General features: G+C 55.4%; 1 protein-coding gene across 1 annotated transcript in view; it reads left to right on the top strand.

The window, feature by feature from the left end:
• Window positions 1-19600, top strand: part of LOC142908371 (dynein axonemal heavy chain 1-like) — a 23023-nt gene extending 3423 nt beyond the window's left edge. Inside the window, exons 3-8 of the mRNA XM_076058941.1 lie at window positions 534-606; window positions 1803-2016; window positions 5558-5714; window positions 14831-14963; window positions 17839-17943; window positions 19190-19600. Coding sequence (XP_075915056.1) covers window positions 534-606; window positions 1803-2016; window positions 5558-5714; window positions 14831-14963; window positions 17839-17943; window positions 19190-19494 — 987 coding nt within the window. The 3' untranslated portion in view covers window positions 19495-19600. The remainder of the gene's footprint in view (window positions 1-533; window positions 607-1802; window positions 2017-5557; window positions 5715-14830; window positions 14964-17838; window positions 17944-19189) is intronic.
• The last annotated feature ends 94 nt before the right edge of the window (window positions 19601-19694 follow it).

Below are 19694 nucleotides of genomic sequence, written 5' to 3'. Positions count from 1 at the left end.
ACCACCACCGTCTCCGCCACCACCACCATCACCACCATCACCACCATCACCATCACCACCACCATCACCACCATCACCACCATCACCACCATCACTATCATCACCACCGTCACCATCACCACCATCACTATCACCATCACCACCACCACCGTCACCACCACCATCACCACCATCACTATCACCACCACCACCGTCACCATCACCGCCACCACCATCAACGTCACCGTCACCACCATCACCATCGTCACCACCACCATCATGGTGTAGGTTGTGGTATAGGTGGTGTCGGTGGTGGTGTAGGTGGTGGTGATGGTGTTGGTGGTGGTACAGGTGGTGTAGGTGATGGTGTAGGTGATTGTGTAGGTGATGGTGTAGGTGGTGGTGGTATAGGTGGTGGTGCAGATGATAATGGTGTAATTGGTGGTGTAGGTGGTGGTGGTGTAGGTGGTGGTGATGGTGCAGGTGGTGGTGATGGTGCAGGTGGTGGTTGTATTGGTGGTGTTGGTGTTTGTGCTGTCCCGTCACTGTCTCAGGATGTCACGCGGACGTCAGAAGGCCGACACGCATTGCTGGGAACATCAACCACGCACAGACACACACCCTGCGGTGAGACACACACAGAGATGTGCACACAAAGAGACACGCACGCACAGAGGCCGATCTTGACACCGCTGGTACCAGTCATCGGCAAGTCCACTCAGCTCCACATCCTCCTGTACCGCATCAGCTCCATGTCTTCTCTCGCCCGTGCCAAACACTCACTCACTAACTCACCCATCAGTCCATGTCTTCTCTAGCCCGTGTCACTCGCTAACTCACTCACCCACGCACTAACTCACCTGCCCACCAACTCACCCACTCACCAACTCACCCACTCACCCACTCATTAACTCACCCACCCCCTCACTCACCCAATCATTAACTCAAACACTCACGAACTCACCCACCCACTCACTCACTTACTAACTCACTAACTCACTCACCCACTCACCCACGCACTCACTTACTAACTCACTAACTCACTCACCCACTCATTAACTCAAACACTCACGAACTCACCCACCCACCCACCCACTCACTAACTCACTAACTCACTCACCCACTCACCCACCCACCCACTCACTAACTTACCCACTCACTTACTCACCCACTCATTAACTTACCCACTCACTAACTCACCCACTCATTAACTCACCCACCCCCTCACTCACCCACTCATGAACTCAAACACTCACGAACTCACGCACCCACCCACTCACTTACTAACTCACTAACTCACTCACCCACTCACCCACTCACTTACTAACTCACTCACCATTCACTCACCCACTCACTAACTCACTCACCCACTCACCTACCCACCCACTCACTAACTCACCCACTCACTAACTTACCCACTCACTAACTTACCCACTCACTAACTCACCCACTCACTAACTCACTCACCCACTCACCCACCCACCCACTCACTAACTCACCCACTCACTAACTCACCCATCAGCTCCACCTGTTCTCCAGCCCGTGCCATACCCCTTTACCCCCCCCCCCCTATGCGGCCAAACAGAAGCTGCTTGGCCATGCGGTGGCTGGGCCATGCGGTGGCTGGGCCATGCGGTGGCTGGGCCATGCGGTGGCTGGGCCATGCGGTGGTTGGGCCATGCGGTGGCTGGGCCATGCGGTGGTTGGGCCATGCGGTGGCTGGGCCATGCGGTGGTTGGGCCATGCGGTGGCTGGGCCATGCGGTGGCTGGGCCATGGGATGTCTCTCTCTCATCTCCCACATTCTTGGCTGCTGTGCCATAGTTGGGTCGCTGCTGCCGCCTCTGACGACGGAGGAGGAGGAGGAGGCGGATGGGGAGGAGTTGGAGGAGGAGGAAGAGGAGGAGGGGGTGTTGGTGGGGGTCACCACCGCCAGGGTGGCTGCCTCAGACTTCACTGAGCGACGATTCCAACCCAAGCTGCAGGTGGCACTGACACAGCCACCTGGAGACTGCCCTCGGCGCCTGCAGGTGGAGAGGTAACGTGGGGGTGGTGGTGGTGGTGGGGGTGGTGGTGGTGGGGGTGGTGGTGGTGGGGGTGGTGGTGGTGGTGGTGGTTTTGGGGGTGGTGGTGGTGGGGGTGGTGGGGGTGGTGGTGGTTTTGGGGGTGGTGGTGGTGGGGGTGGGGGTGGTGGTGGTGGTGATGATGGTGATTGTGAGTGTCCGGTAAAACAAATCCCTACCTCCTCGTTGGTGCCGGACGGCAACGCTGTGGTGAGCATTGCCATGGGGGGAGGGCAAACTTAGATTTGACATTCCCCTCATGGTGTGTGTAGCCACCATAGTGGCCAAAGGAGGCTCTAGACGGGTGCGAGGGGCTGGTAACCCCTCCACCTTCAATCCAAGAACCGCTAAACCACGAACAAAAATATATCTAACTAATAAGCTTGTGCCAGAGGCCCCGGGGGGACAGGTATCCATGACGTCTCCTGGCCAAACCCCATTTGGCGGAGCCAGGAGACTGAATCCTTACCCTCGGGGCTCCTCCAGAAACAGCAAAAAGCCACTTCGTGTGGCCACGTGGAATGTTCGAACGCTCACTGCGGAGGAGAGGCTGCCGCTCCTCTGTCGGGAGCTGGACCGGTACCGCCTGGATCTCTGTGGTTTTCTGGAGGTTCGGTGGACCGGCTCTGGCTCCTGCCACCATGAGGGGTAGACAGTCCTCTACTGCCAAACAACAGGGAGTGGCTCTTCTTCTGAACAAAAAAATTAATGGGGCGTGGGAGCGTGGCGGTGAGGTGTGGGAAGCTGTAAGCCCCAGGCTACTTTGGGCTCGCCTTCCCATCAACCGGAGGCGAGGAGTGGTGGTCGTGGTTACTTATGCCCCCACCGAAGATGAACATCCGTGGAGGGATGGAGGCAAGGCCGATGAGTCAGATGCCTTCTATGACCGCCTGTCATAGGTGCTGGCTAAAGTGGCCCCTCGGGATAGAGTCATCTTGTTGGGTGACTTTAATGCCTGAATTGGTCATGATGCTGGCACCTGGTCTGGGGTGATTGGAGGGCATGGGCCAGATCAGCTCAAGAACAACGGCAGGAGGCTTATAGATTTGTGTGCAGCCCATGGGCTTGTAATTACCAACACGCTGTTACGGCATCGGCGCATCCACACAACATCATGGATGCATGCCGGGTCCAAGCAAGAACATCTGCTAGACTACATAGTGATGGAACAGCGGATGCGGGCCCATGTCCTTGACACCAGGACCTCCCGTGTAGCTGATCTGCCCACTGACCATCGACTTGTCATCTGTAAGATGCGCCTGCCATTCTTCCACTCCGGTGGTGGGTGTACACCCAGGACCCCATTCAAACCCACAGTGGCCTGGTCTCAGCTAGCTGATGAAAGTTGCAACCGAGAATTTCATCATTGCTTTAGGCTGGGGTTAGCATGGGCGAGGTTTAGGATTGTGGCTCATGCAGATGCAATGGCTGCTATTGGGTACACGGTCCAGACCTCCCCAGAGACCCTCGCTGGCTGAGAAAAAGCGACAGGCCCACTCTCATCGGCTACAGCATCCCACGTCAGAGAATGAGGAGGCTTACCGAGCCTTCGCTCAGAAGTTAGGAGAGCCGTGAGGCGTTGCACGGATGGGTGGTGGTCGCGGGTTGCTGAGGAGATGGAATCTGCCTCAGTGGCCCACGATCAGAAATCGCTCTTTAATTCCATCAAAAAGTAACTTGCAGCGCCACACCTATTACCGTATTCAGATTTGCTGAGCATTTCTGTGAGATCGTGGGGGAGGGGAAATCCTTCAGCCTGGAAAACATCGTGGCACAAAGTGGGGATGACCCTGCTGAGGCTGCGGTACCTCAAATACTGGAAGAAGAAGTCACCCCTGTGAGTTGCTGGCTGAGGTGCCATCTGTTGAGAAAGTACTGAAGGCGATCCGGAGTCTGGAACCAAGAAAGGCATCGGGCAAAGATGATCTCCCAAGCGAAATGCTGAGGGAGGGTGGCGTTTGTGCACAGACTGCCCTACATGACATCATAACAACAGTCTGGACCACTGGATGGGTTCCACAGGATTGGAAGGATGCCCTGGTGGTCGCCCTCTTTAAGAACAGGGACCACACAGACTGTAACAACTACAGGGGCATCTCACTCCTCAGTGTGCCGGGAAAGGTCCTGGGCAGGATTATTAAACATCGCCTTGCCTCCGATGGCTGTACAGGAGGAATTTCTATCTGGTACAGATACAATGGAAGGCTGATCGATGCCCGGGTGCGGTCAAGGGATGGCTCCCTATTGCTCAACCATGTTATGTATGCTGATGATTTGGTAATAGCTGCTCATTCAGAGGAGGAGTTGGAGGCGCTGCTGCTGAGACTGGAGCGTGCCACTATGAGGCGGGGCCTTATCATCAGCCCCACCAAAACTAAGCACCTGCCTGGGTATTTTGTACTATCAGACACTCCACCACCACAACTCCCAATTGGTGATGGGGCAGTTGTGGAGAGGGCGGAGAGTTTCCCATACCTGGGCAGTGTGTTCATGATCAGCTCCGATTTGACAGTAGAGGTCTCACTCCGAATCAGTCGAGCGGCAATACCTTTTCATTGGTTGCGTAACGCTGTGTGGAAGCTACCTGGTCTGTCTCTCCACACGAAGCTTCAGGTCTTCTCGGCCACAGTCATTCCCTCCCTTCTCTACGCTTGCAAAACGTGGACCCCCCCTAATGGAACATCTTTGCCAGTTAGAAACATTTAGGCTGGCCTGCCTACGATCCATCCTGGGTTTAACCAGACTGGATTGTGTGAGGAGCTCACAAATCCTTGAAAGATCTGGGCAAGGTCCCATCGGTGAGCTCCTCCGGCAGGCGAGGCTGCGTTGGCTGGGCCATGTAGCCCGCATGCCCAGCCACCGCATGCCGAAACAGCTTTTGTTCGGCGGATCGAGGGGGTTAAACGGGCGTGGCACGGCCTAGAGAAGAGATGGAGTGATGTGGTGCAGGAGGACGTGGAGCTGAGTGGACTTGCCGATGACTGGTACCAGCGGTGTCAAGATCGGCCTCTGTAGAGGAGGCTCGTGAAGGACGCTGCTACTGGGCAGTTGGAGGCAGTCGCCCTCCAACAACAACGGAGGGCGGAGGAGCGATGCTCACAACAACGAGCGGAGCGCCGGGTGGCTAAAGCACATCAGGTTGGCACAGTAGGGGGCACAGGTGGTGCATCAGCCAGTCGTCTCAGTCAGTCGACCCGTGGCACCTGGGTCTGCCCCGTGACCTCCTGCCGGCGGGCGTTCGACATTTCACGTGGCCTCACGGTGCACATAGCCTGGCACAAGCGTCGTGGTGACGTCGCCGCCACTTAGTGGCGAATGGCGGTTGTTGTTGTTGTTGTTGTTGATCGTGGCAGTTTTGAAGATGATGGTGGCCACGATCGCGATGGCGATGTTCTCGATGGTCGAGATGACGACGGTAGTTGTGACGGTCACGCTGAAGACGGCGATGACGACGATGGCAGTGGTGATGGAGCGTGGTCACGGTCACGGTGACGATGGCGAAGCTGTATCCTACAGGAGGCGCCGAGAGTTCCAGTCCCAGCGGCTGGAGTCTCTGCTGAGCGAGGCTGGCGTGGAGGCGACGACGCCGCTGCTGCCCGTGGCACCCCGGGCGGTCTACAGAGCCGTGAGGGGGGCTGGGAGCCGCGGATACCCCCCATTCCTGCCTCTAGAGGTGACTGGGAGACACACAGAGACACACAGAGACAAAGAGAGAGACACAGAGACGCAGAGAGAGACACACACAGACACAGACAGGGAGCCGCGGATACCCCCCATTCCTGCCTCTAGAGGTGACTGGGAGACACACAGAGACACACAGAGACAAAGAAAGAGACACAGAGACGCAGAGAGAGACACACAGAGACACACACAGACACAGACAGGGAGCCGCGGATACCCCCCATTCCTGCCTCTAGAGGTGACTGGGAGACACACAGAGACACACAGAGACACACACACAGAGACAGAGAGAGACACACAGACACACACAGACACACACAGAGACAGAGAGACACACACAGACACACACACACAGACACACACAGACAGACACACAGACACAGACAGGGAGCCGCGGATACCCCCCATTCCTGCCTCTAGAGGTGACTGGGAGACACACACAGAGACACAGAGACAGAGAGAGACACAGAGAGAGACACACACAGACACACACAGACACAGACAGGGAGCCGCGGATACCCCCCATTCCTGCCTCTAGAGGTGACTGGGAGACACACAGAGACACAGAGACACACAGAGACACACACAGACACACAGAGACACACACACAGACACAGACAGGGAGCCGCGGATACCCCCCATTCCTGCCTCTAGAGGTGACTGGGAGACACACAGAGACACACAGACACAGAGAGACACACAGAGACAGAGAGAGACACAGAGAGAGACACACACAGACACACACAGACACAGACAGGGAGCCACGGATACCCCCCATTCCTGCCTCTAGAGGTGACTGGGAGACACACAGAGACACACAGAGACACACACACAGAGACAGAGAGAGACACACAGACACACACAGACACACACAGAGACAGAGAGACACACACAGACACACACACACAGACACACACAGACACACACACAGACACAGACAGGGAGCCGCGGATACCCCCCATTCCTGCCTCTAGAGGTGACTGGGAGACACACACAGAGACACAGAGACAGAGAGAGACACAGAGAGAGACACACACAGACACACACAGACACAGACAGGGAGCCGCGGATACCCCCCATTCCTGCCTCTAGAGGTGACTGGGAGACACACAGAGACACAGAGACACACACACAGAGACACACAGAGACACACAGAGACAGACATAGGCACAGACAGACACAGACAGGGAGCCGCGGATACCCCCCATTCCTGCCTCTAGAGGTGACTGGGAGACACACAGAGACACAGAGACAAAGAGAGAGACACAGAGACGCAGAGAGAGACACACAGAGACACAGAGACACACACAGACAGGGAGAGGCAGAGAGAGACACAGAGACACAGAGACACACACAGAGACAGAGAGAGACAGAGAGAGACACACACAGACACACACAGAGACACAGAGACACACACAGACACAGAGAGAGACACACACAGACACACACAGACACACACAGACACAGACAGGGAGCCGCGGATACCCCCCATTCCTGCCTCTAGAGGTGACTGGGAGACACACACAGAGACACAGAGACACACACACAGAGACAGAGAGAGACACAGAGAGAGACACACACAGACACACACAGACACAGACAGGGAGCCACGGATACCCCCCATTCCTGCCTCTAGAGGTGACTGGGAGACACACAGAGACACACAGACACAGAGACATAGAGACACAGAGACACAGAGACACAGAGACACACACAGACACACACAGACACAGACAGGGAGCCACGGATACCCCCATTCCTGCCTCTAGAGGTGACTGGGAGACACACAGAGACACACAGAGACACAGAGACACACACACAGAGACAGAGAGACACACACAGACACACACAGACACACACACAGAGACAGAGAGACACACACAGACACACACAGACACACACAGACACACACAGACACAGACAGGGAGCCGCGGATACCCCCCATTCCTGCCTCTAGAGGTGACTGGGAGACACACAGAGACACAGAGACACACACACAGAGACAGAGAGAGACACAGAGAGAGACACACACAGACACACACAGACACAGACAGGGAGCCACGGATACCCCCCATTCCTGCCTCTAGAGGTGACTGGGAGACACACAGAGACACACAGAGACACACATGCAGAGACACACACACACGCAGAGACACAGAGAGACAGAGAGAGACACACACAGACAGGGAGAGACACAGAGCGACGCACACAGACACAGGCAGAGACACAGACAGAGACACACACAGAGACACAGAGACACAGGGAGAGACACACACAGACACACACAGACACACACAGACAGAGAGAGACACACACAGACACACACAGACACACACACAGACACAGACAGGGAGCCACGGATACCCCCATTCCTGCCTCTAGAGGTGACTGGGAGACACACAGAGAGACACACACAGAGACAGAGAGACACACACACAGACAGAGAGAGACACACACAGACACACACAGACACACACACAGACACAGGCAGGGAGCCACGGATACCCCCCATTCCTGCCTCTAGAGGTGACTGGGAGACACACAGAGACACACAGAGACACAGAGACACACACAGAGACAGAGAGACACAGGGAGAGACACACACAGAGACAGAGAGAGACACAGAGAGAGACACACACAGACACAGACAGGGAGCCACGGATACCCCCATTCCTGCCTCTAGAGGTGACTGGGAGACACACAGAGACACAGAGACACACACACAGAGACAGAGAGAGACACAGAGAGAGACACACACAGACACACACAGACACACACAGACACAGACAGGGAGCCGCGGATACCCCCCATTCCTGCCTCTAGAGGTGACTGGGAGACACACAGAGACACACACACAGAGACAGAGAGAGACACAGAGAGAGACACACACAGACACACACAGACACACACACAGACACAGACAGGGAGCCGCGGATACCCCCCATTCCTGCCTCTAGAGGTGACTGGGAGACACACACAGAGACACACAGAGACACAGAGACACACACAGAGACAGAGAGACACAGAGAGAGACACACACAGACACACACAGACACAGACAGGGAGCCACGGATACCCCCCATTCCTGCCTCTAGAGGTGACTGGGAGACACGCACAGAGACACACAGAGACAGAGACACAGAGACACAGAGACACACACAGACACACACACAGACACAGACAGGGAGCCACGGATACCCCCCATTCCTGCCTCTAGAGGTGACTGGGAGACACACAGAGACACACAGAGACACAGAGACACACACACAGAGACAGAGAGACACACACAGACACACACAGACACACACACAGAGACAGAGAGACACACACAGACACACACAGACACACACAGACACACACAGACAGGGAGTCGCGGATACCCCCCATTCCTGCCTCTAGAGGTGACTGGGAGACACACAGAGACACACAGAGACACACACACACAGACAGAGAGAGACACAGAGAGAGAGACACACACAGACACACACAGACACAGACAGGGAGCCACGGATACCCCCATTCCTGCCTCTAGAGGTGACTGGGAGACACACAGAGACACACAGACACACAGACACAGAGACACAGAGACACAGAGACCCACACAGACACACACACAGACACAGACAGGGAGCCACGGATACCCCCCATTCCTGCCTCTAGAGGTGACTGGGAGACACACAGAGACACACAGAGACACAGAGACACACACACAGAGACAGAGACACACACACAGAGACAGAGAGAGACACAGAGAGAGACACACACAGACACACACAGACACACACACAGACACAGACAGGGAGCCACGGATACCCCCCATTCCTGCCTCTAGAGGTGACTGGGAGACACACAGAGACACAGAGACACAGGGACACACAGAGACACAGAGACACACACAGACACACACAGACACACACAGGGAGCCACGGATACCCCCCATTCCTGCCTCTAGAGGTGACTGGGAGACACACAGAGACACACAGAGACACAGAGACACACACACAGAGACAGAGAGACACACACAGACACACACAGACACACACAGACACAGACAGGGAGCCACGGATACCCCCCATTCCTGCCTCTAGAGGTGACTGGGAGACACACAGAGACACACAGAGACACAGGGACACACACACAGAGACACAGAGACACACACACAGACACACACACACACAGAGACACACAGACAGACACACACACACGCAGAGACACAGAGAGACACAGACAGAGACACACACAGAGACACAGAGACACAGGGAGAGACACACACAGACACACACAGACACACACAGACAGAGAGAGACACACACAGACACATACAGACACACACACAGACACAGACGGAGCCACGGATACCCCCATCCTGCCTCTAGAGGTGACTGGGAGACACACAGAGACACACAGAGACACACACAGAGACAGAGAGACACAGAGACACACACAGAGAGAGACACACAGAGAGAGACACACAGAGACACACACACAGACACACAGAGACACACACAGAGACAGAGAGACACAGAGAGAGACACACACAGACACACAGAGACACAGAGAGACACAGATACACACACAGAGACAGAGAGAGACACAGAGAGACACACACAGACACACACAGACACACACAGACTCACACAGAGACCCATAGAATCACACAGAGACACATAGACTCACACAGACACCCATAGACAGGGAGCCGCGGATACCCCCATTCCTGCCTCTAGAGGTGACTGGGAGACACACAAAGAGACACAGCGAGAGACACAGAGAGACAGAGAGAGACACACACAGACACACACAGACACAGGCAGAGACACAGAGAGACACACACAGACACACACACAGACAGGGAGAGACAGAGAGAGACACACAAAGACACACACAGACACACACAAACACACACAGACAGAGAGAGACACACACAGACACACACAGACACAGGCAGAGTCACAGAGAGACACACACAGACACACACAGACAGAGAGAGACACACACAGACACACACACACACACGCAGAGACACACAGACAGACACACACACACACGCAGAGACACAGAGAGACACAGACAGAGACACAGAGACACAGACAGAGAGACACACACAGACACACACAGACACACACAGACACAGACAGACACAGAGAGAGACAAGCACAGACACACACAGACACACACAGACACAGGCAGGAAGCCACGGATACCCCCATTCCTGCCTCTAGAGGTGACTGGGAGACACACAGAGACACAGAGACACACACACAGAGACACAGAGACACAGGGAGAGACACACACAGAGACAGAGAGAGACAGAGAGACACACACAGAGACAGAGAGACACAGAGAGAGACACACAGAGACAGAGACACACACGCAGAGACACAGAGAGACACAGAGAGACACACACAGAGACAGAGAGACACACACACACACACGCAGAGACACAGCGAAAGACACACACAGAGACAGAGACACACACACACAGAGACAGACACAGAGACAGAGAGAGACAGAGAGACACACACAGAGACAGAGAGAGACACAGAGAGACACAGAGAGAGAGACACACACACAGACAGAGACACACACACACACGCAGAGACACAGAGACACAGCGAGAGACACACACAGAGACAGAGACACACACACACACGCAGAGACACAGAGAGAAACAGAGAGACACACACAGAGACAGAGACACAAACACACACACACGCAGAGACACGGAGAGAAACAGAGAGACACACACACAGACAGAGAGAGACACAGAGAGACACACACAGAGACAGAGAGAGACAGAGAGAGACACAAACAGAGACAGAGAGAGACACAGAGAGACAGAGACAGAGAGAGACACGCACAGAGACAGAGAGAGACAGAGACAGACACAGACAGAGAGACACACAGAGACAGAGACACACACACACGCAGAGACACAGAGAGACACAGAAAGACACAGACAGAGAGACACACACACGCAGACACAGAGAGACACAGCGAGAGACAGAGAGAGACAGAGAAAGACACACACACAGACAGAGAGACACACACACGCAGAGACGCAGAGAGACACAGCGAGAGACAGAGACAGACACACAGGCAGGGAGCCACGGATACTCCCCATTCCTGCCTCTAGAGGTGACTGGGAGACACACAGAGACACAGAGACACAGACAGAGACAGAGAGAGACAGAGAAAGACAGAGAGAGACACACACAGAGACTGAGAGACACACACATGCAGAGACACAGAGACTCAGCGAGAGACACACACAGAGACAGAGACACACACACACACACGCAGAGACACAGAGAGACACAGAGAGACACATACAGAGACAGAGAGAGACAGAGAGAGACACACACACAGACAGAGAGAGACAGATATAGACAGAGAGAGACACACACAGAGACAGAGACACACACACACACACAGACACAGACACAGCGAGACACACACACAGAGACACAGAGAGACACAGAGAGAGACACACACAGACAGAGAGACACACACACGCAGAGACACAGAGAGACACAGAGAGAGACACACACAGACAGAGACACACACACACGCAGAGACACAGAGAGACACAGAGAGAGACACACAGACAGAGACACACACACACGCAGAGACACAGAGAGACACAGAGAGAGACACACACAGAGACACGGACACACAGACACACAGAGACATAGAAAGACACAGAGAGAGAGACACACGCAGAGACAGAGATAGAAAGAGAAACACAGACACACACGCAGAGACACAGACACACACACAGACAAAAACACACAGAGACACAGAGAGAGACACACACAGAGACACAGACATACATAGACACACACACAGAGACACAGAGGGAAAAACACACACAGAGACACAGACACACACACACATAGAGACACACACAGAGACACGCAGATAAACAGAAAGACACAGAGAGAGACACACACACAGAGACAGAGAGAGACACACACAGAGACACACACAGAGACACAGACACACACACACAGACACAGAGGGAGAGACACACACAGAGACACAGACACACACAGAAACACACACACACAGAGACACAGAGGGAGAGACACACACAGAGACACAGACATCCATATATACACACACAGAGACACAGAGGGAGAAACACACACAGAGACACAGACACACACAGAAACACATACACAGAGGGAGAAACACACACAGAGACACAGACACACACAGAAACACACACACAGAGGGAGAAACACACACAGAGACACAGACACACACAGAAACACACAGAGACACAGAGGGAGAGACACACACAGAGACACAGACATACATAGATACACACACAGAGACACAGAGGGAGAGACACACACAGAGACACAGACACACACAGAAACACACACCCAGAGACACAGAGATAGAGACACACAGAGACACACACAGATATTCTGGTGAGGCGACATGGGGGATCTTTGTCTTTGTCTCTGTGTGTGTGTCTGTGTGGAGATGTTTGACGATAAGAAGAGTGAGTTAGTGGGTGAGTGGGTGAGTGAGTGGGTGGGTGAGTGAGTGGGTGGGTGAGTGGGTGAGTAGGTGAATGAATGGGTGACTGAGTGGGTGAGCGAGTGGGTGAGTGAGTGGGTGAGCGAGTGGGTGAGTGCGTGGGTGAGTGAGCGAGTGGGATAGTGAGTGTGCGAGTGAATGAGCGAGTGGGTGGGTGAATGGTTGCGTGCGTGAATGAGTGAGTGGGTGGTTGAGCGAATGGGTGAGTAAGTGCGTGAGTGAATAAGTGAGTGAATGGGTGAGTGAGTGGGTGAGTGAGTGAGTGGGTGAGTGAGTGGGTGAGTGGGTGAGTGAGTGAGTGGGTGAGTGAGTGGGTGAGTGAGTGAGTGAGTGGGTGAATGATTGCGTGAGTGAATGAGCGAGTGGGTGGGTGAATGAGTGTATGAGTGAGTGAGTAAGTGGGCGAGTGAGCGCGTGAGTGAATGAGTGAGTGAGTGGGTGAGTGAGTGGGTGAGGGATTGCATGTGTGAACAAGTGGTTGGGTGAGTGAGTGAGTGTGTGAGTGCGTAAGTGCATGAGCGACTGAGCGAGTGCGTGGATGAGTTATTGCGTGAGTGGGTGAGTGAATGAGTGAGTGAATGGGTGAGTGAGTGGGTGAATGAATGAGTGGGTGAGTGAGTGGGTGAGTTGGTGAATGGATGGGTTAGTCAGTGAGTGAATGAGTGATTGCGTGAGTGAATGAGCGAGCGGGTGAGTGATTGCGTGAGTGAATGAGTAAGTGGGTGGGTCAGTGAGTGGGTGAGTGAGTGAGTGCGTGAGTGAATGAGTGAGTGAGTGAATGAGTGGGTGGATGAGTGATTGCGTGAGTGAGTGAGTGAGCACTTGCCCTGACGGTCTGTTGAGGCTACACTGGGGATCTTTGTGTATGCCTGTATGTCTCTGGAGGTGTTTGACGATGAGGAGAGTGAGTGGCTGGGTGGGTGAGTGATTGCGTGAGTGAGTGTGTGAGCGGGTGAGCGAGTGGGTGAGTGTGTGAGCGTAACAGCACTTGCCCTGACGGTCTGTTGAGGCTACACTGGGGATCTTTGTGTATGCCTGTATGTCTCTGGAGGTGTTTGACGATGAGGAGAGTGAGTGGGTGGGTGGGTGAGTGATTGCTTGAGTGAGTGAGTGAGCGGGTGAGCGAGTGGGTGAGTGTGTGAGCGTAACAGCACTTGCCCTGACAGTCTGTTGAGGCTACACTTGGGATCTTTGTGTATGCCTGTATGTCTCTGGAGGTGTTTGACGATGAGGAGAGTGAGTGGGTGGGTGAGTGATTGCGTGAGTGAGGCAGTGAGCGGGTGAGTGAGTGGTTGAGTGTGTGAGTGTAACAGCACTTGCCCTGACAGTCTGTTGAGGCTACACTGGGGATCTTTGTGTATGCCTGTATGTCTCTGGAGGTGTTTGACGATGAGGAGAGTGAGTGGGTGGGTGGGTGAGTGAGTGATTGCGTGAGTGAGTGAGTGAGCGGGTGAGCGAGTGGGTGAGTGGGTGAGTGTGTGAGCGTAACAGCACTTGCCCTGACGGTCTGTTGAGGCTACACTGGGGATCTTTGTGTATGCCTGTATGTCTCTGGAGGTGTTTGACGATGAGGAGAGTGAGTGCCGAACTCCTGAGGAGTGGCTGTCCCTGGGCCTCGATTCGAAATCTGGAATCCGCAAGCCTGTTCCGGCCCGGGCTTTCCTCCCATTGGACGAGAAGAGCAAATCTGGTGAGGATGGACACACACACACACAGACAGAAAGACACAACAACAACAACAACCACCGCCATTCGCCGATAAGTGGCGGTGACGTCACCACGACGCTTGTGCCAGGCCATGTGCACCTTTGAGGCCACGTGAAGTGTCGAACGCCCGCTGGCAGGAGGTCACGGGACAGACCCAAGTGCCACAGGTCGACTGACTGAGACGACTGGCTGATGCACAACCTGTGCCCCCTACTGTGCCAACCTGCTGTGCTTTAGCCACCCGGCGCTCCGCTCGTTGTTCTGAGCGTCGCTCCTCTGCCGGAGGGCGACTGCTTCCAACTGCCCAGTAGCAGCGTCCTTCACGAGCCTCCTCCACAGAGGCCGATCTTGACACCGCTGGTACCAGTCATCGGCAAGTCCGCTCAGCTCCACGTCCTCCTGTACCACATCACTCCATCTCTTCTCTAGCCCGTGCCACGCCCGTTTTGCCCCCTAGATCTGGTCGAACAAAAGCTGTTTGGGCATGCGGTGACTTGGCATGCGGGCTACATGACCCAGCCAACGCAGCCTTGCCTGCCGGAGGAGCTCACCGATGGGACTTTGTCCAGATCTTTCGAGGCTTTGTGAGCTCCTCACACAATCCAGCCTGGTTAAACCCAGGATGGATCGTAGGCAGGCCAGCCTAAATGCTTCTAACCGGCGAAGATGTTCCATTAAGGGGGTCCACGTTTCGCAAGCGTAGAGAAGGGAGGGAATGACCGTGGCCGAGAAGACCCGAAGCTTCGTGCGGAGCGACAGTCCAGGTAGCTTCCGCACAGCGTTACGCAACCGATGAAAAGATATTGCCGCTCGACTGATTCGGAGTGAGACCTCTGCTGTTAAACTGGAGCCGGTCATAAGCACACTGCCCAGGTATGGGAAACTCTCCACTCTCTCCACAACTGCCCCATCACCAATTGGGAGTTGTGGGGGTGGAGTGTCCGATGGTACAAAATACCCAGGCAGGTGCTTAGTTTTGGTGGGGCTGATGGTAAGGCCCCACCTCTTAGTGGCACGCTCCAGTCTCAGCAGTAGCGCCTCCAACTCCTCCTCTGAATGAGCAGCTATTACCAGATCATCGGCATACATACTCGCTTGGGAGTTCATCTCTGCCCGATGCAGACACACACACACATACACACACACAGACAGGCACACAGACACACAAATACATAGACAGACACAGACAAACAGACACTCACATAGACAGATAGACATTCACAGACACAGACAGATAGACACAGAACAGTCATACAGAGACAGACTGCCTGTGACTATTGCCTGTATCTCTGGCTGTGTAGCGATGTCCTGACTGTGGGCGTGCTGGACTAAGATGTATCTCTCTCTCACCGTGTCCCTCTCTCCATGTCTCTCTCTCACTGTCTCTCTGTCTGTCAGTCTCTCTGTCCGCGTCTCTGTGTCTGTGTAGCGATATCCTGGCTGTCCGTGCGGGTGCTGGACTAAGATGTATATCTCTCTCTCACCGTGTCTCTCTCTCCATGTCTCTCTCTCACTGTTTCTCTGTCTGTCTGTCTCTCTGTCTGTCTCTCTGTCTGTGTCTGTGTAGCGATGTCCTTGCTGTCCGTGGGCGTGCTGGACTACGAACACTCCTAGCGGCTCTACCCGGTGTCTCTCTTTCTCCGTGTTCCTCACCCATTGTCACCGTGTCTCTCTCTCTCCATGTCTCTCTCTCACTGTCTCTCTGTCTGTCAGTCTCTCTGTCCGCGTCTCTGTGTCTGTGTAGCGATGTCCTGGGTGGTCCGTGGGCGTGCTGGACTAAGATGTATATCTCTCTCACCGTGTCCCTCTCTCCATGTCTCTCTCTCACTGTCTCTCTGTCTGTCTCTCTGTCTGTCTCTCTGTCTGTGTCTGTGTAGCAATGTCCTGGGTGTCCGTGGGCGTGCTGGACTACCAACACTCCTAGCGGCTCTGCCCGGTGTCTCTCTCCGTGTTCCTCCCCCATTGTCACCGTGTCTCTCTCTTCATGTCTCTCTCACTGTCTCTCTTTCTGTCTCTGTCTGTCTCTCTGTCTGTCTCTCTGTCTCTGTCTGTGTAGCGATGTCCTGGTGTCCGTGGGCGTGCTGGACTACGAACACTCCACGTGGCTGTACCTGGTGTCTCTCTATCTCCGTGTTCCTCCCCCATTGTCACCGTGTCTCTGTCTGGCTCTCTGTCTCTCTGTCTGTCTCTCTGTCTGTGTCTCTGTAGCGATGTCCTGGGTGTCCGTGGGGGTGCTGGACTACGAACACTCCTAGCGGCTGTACCTGGTGTCTCTCTCTCCGTGTTCCTCCCCCATTGTCACCGTGTCTCTCTCTCTCTCTCTGTCTCTCTCTCTCTGTCTGTCTGTCTCTCTGTCTGTGTAGCGATGTCCTGGGTGTCCGTGGGGGTGCTGGACTAAGATGTATATCTCTCTCTCACCGTGTCCCTCTCTCTCCATGTCTCTCTCTCACTGTCTCTCTGTCTGTCTGTCTCTCTGTCTGTGTAGCGATGTCCTGGGTGTCCGTGGGCGTGTTGGACTACGACCACTCCACGCGGCTGTACCTGGTGTCTCTCTCTCCGTGTTCCTCACCCATTGTCACCGTGTCTCTCTCTCCATGTCTCTCTCTCACCGTCTCTCTGTCTGTCTGTCTCTCTGTCTGTGTCTGTGTAGCGATGTCCTGGGTGTCTGTGGGCGTGCTGGACTACGAACACTCCACGCGGCTGTACCTGGTGTCTCTGTCTCTGTCTGTCTCTCTGTCTGTCTCTCTGTCTGTGTAGCGATGTCCTGGCTGTCCGTGGGCGTGCTGGACTACGACCACTCCACGCGGCTGTACCTGGTGTCTCTGTCTGTCTCTCTGTCTGTCTCTCTGTCTGTGTAGCGATGTCCTGGGTGTCCGTGGGCGTGCTGGACTATGACCACTCCACGCGGCTGTACCTGGTGCAGCGCGCCGATGCCAACGGCCGTGTCCGTTTGGCCCCCAAGGGTGAGCTAATCAAGCGGCCCTCGATCCATCACTTTTGATAATATAATGAAGGAATCGCTGTTTCATATCACAGCACCCTTCACTCGCTCACCCACCCGCTCACCCACTCACTCACCCACTCACCCACTCACCCACCCACTCACCCACTTACCCACTCACTCACTCATCAACCCACTTCCACCCACTTACTCACCAACCCACTTCCACTCACTCACCACTCACTCTACCACACACTTACCCACTCACTCACTCAACTCACTCACCCACACACCCACTCACTCATTCACCCACTCTCTCACTCAACTCACTCACCCACACACTCACTCACCCCACCCACTCACTCCCCCACCTACTCTCCCACCCACTCACACACTCTCCCACACACCCACTCACTCACTCACCCACTCACTCACTCAACTCACTCACCCACCCACCCACTCACCCACCCACACAATCACCCACTCCATCACTCAACCACCCACTCACTCACTCACCCACTCACTCACTCACCCACTCACCCACTCACTCACTCACCCACTCACTCACCCACTCACCCACCCACTCACCCACCCACTCACTCACCCACTCACTCACCCACACACTCACCCACACAATCACCCACTCCATCACTCAACCACCCACTCACTCACCCACTCACTCACTCACTCACCCACTCACTCACCCACACACTCACTCCCCCACCTACTCTCCCACCCACTCACCCACTCACCCACCCACTCACCCACTCACCCACCCACCCACTCACCCACCCACTCACTCACCCACTCTCCCACTCACTCACTCACCCCACCCACTCACACACTCACCACTCGCTCACTCACACACTCACCCACTCACCCACTCACTTACCCACTCACTCACCCACCCACTCACCCACCCACTCACCCACTCACTCACTCACCCCACCCACTCACACACTCACCCCACTCACTCACTCACCCACTCACCCACTCACACACTCACCCCACCCACTCACTCACCCACCCACTCACCCACTCACACACTCACCCCACCCACTCACTCACCCACTCACTCACTCACCCACCCACTCACCCACACACCCACCCCCCACCCACTCACCCACCCCCCCACCCACTCACCCACCCCCCCACCCACTCACCCACCCCCCCACCCCCCCACCCCCCCACCCCCCCACCCCCTACCCACCCCCCCACCCACCCACCCCCCCACCCCACCCCACCCCACCCCCCCACACCCCCCCCAGTTGACCCCCCCCACCGAGCGTGGTTGCCCCGCGTGTTGGTGGCGTTCCACGCGGAGGATCCTCGCCGCTTTGCCGCCCGCGTCGCCCGTGCCGTGGCGTCTCGCCGCGACGCCCAGGTGGCGCTGCTACACTGCCTGGCCCTTGACTGCGTGCCGCAGCCACGCCCCTCGTCACCGCGGCCACCCACGGCAGCCGGGATGGGGGTCGCGGCGGAGGGCGGCGGCGGCGGCGGCGGCGGCTTGGACGGGGAGATGCGGGCACGCGTGACGTCACGCGTGGGGGCACTCGTGGGCAGAGCCGGGTGAGGCGGAGAGAGAGACACGGGGAGATGGAGACGGAGAGATGGAGAGAGACACGGGGAGATGGAGACGGAGAGAGAGACACGGGGAGAGAGACGGAGAGAGACACAGAGAGAGAGAGAGACACGGAGAGAGAGAGACACGGGGAGAGAGAGACGGAGAGAGACACAGAGAGAGATGGAGAGAGAGACACAGAGAGAGACACA

The sequence above is a fragment of the Petromyzon marinus genome (genome assembly GCF_048934315.1).
Source record: "Petromyzon marinus isolate PM22_M1 ecotype Great Lakes invasive population chromosome 80 unlocalized genomic scaffold, UKy_Petmar_22M1.pri1.0 chr80_unloc.4, whole genome shotgun sequence".
Lineage (NCBI taxonomy): Eukaryota > Metazoa > Chordata > Hyperoartia > Petromyzontiformes > Petromyzontidae > Petromyzon > Petromyzon marinus.
This window is presented reverse-complemented; position numbering and strand designations above follow the sequence as displayed.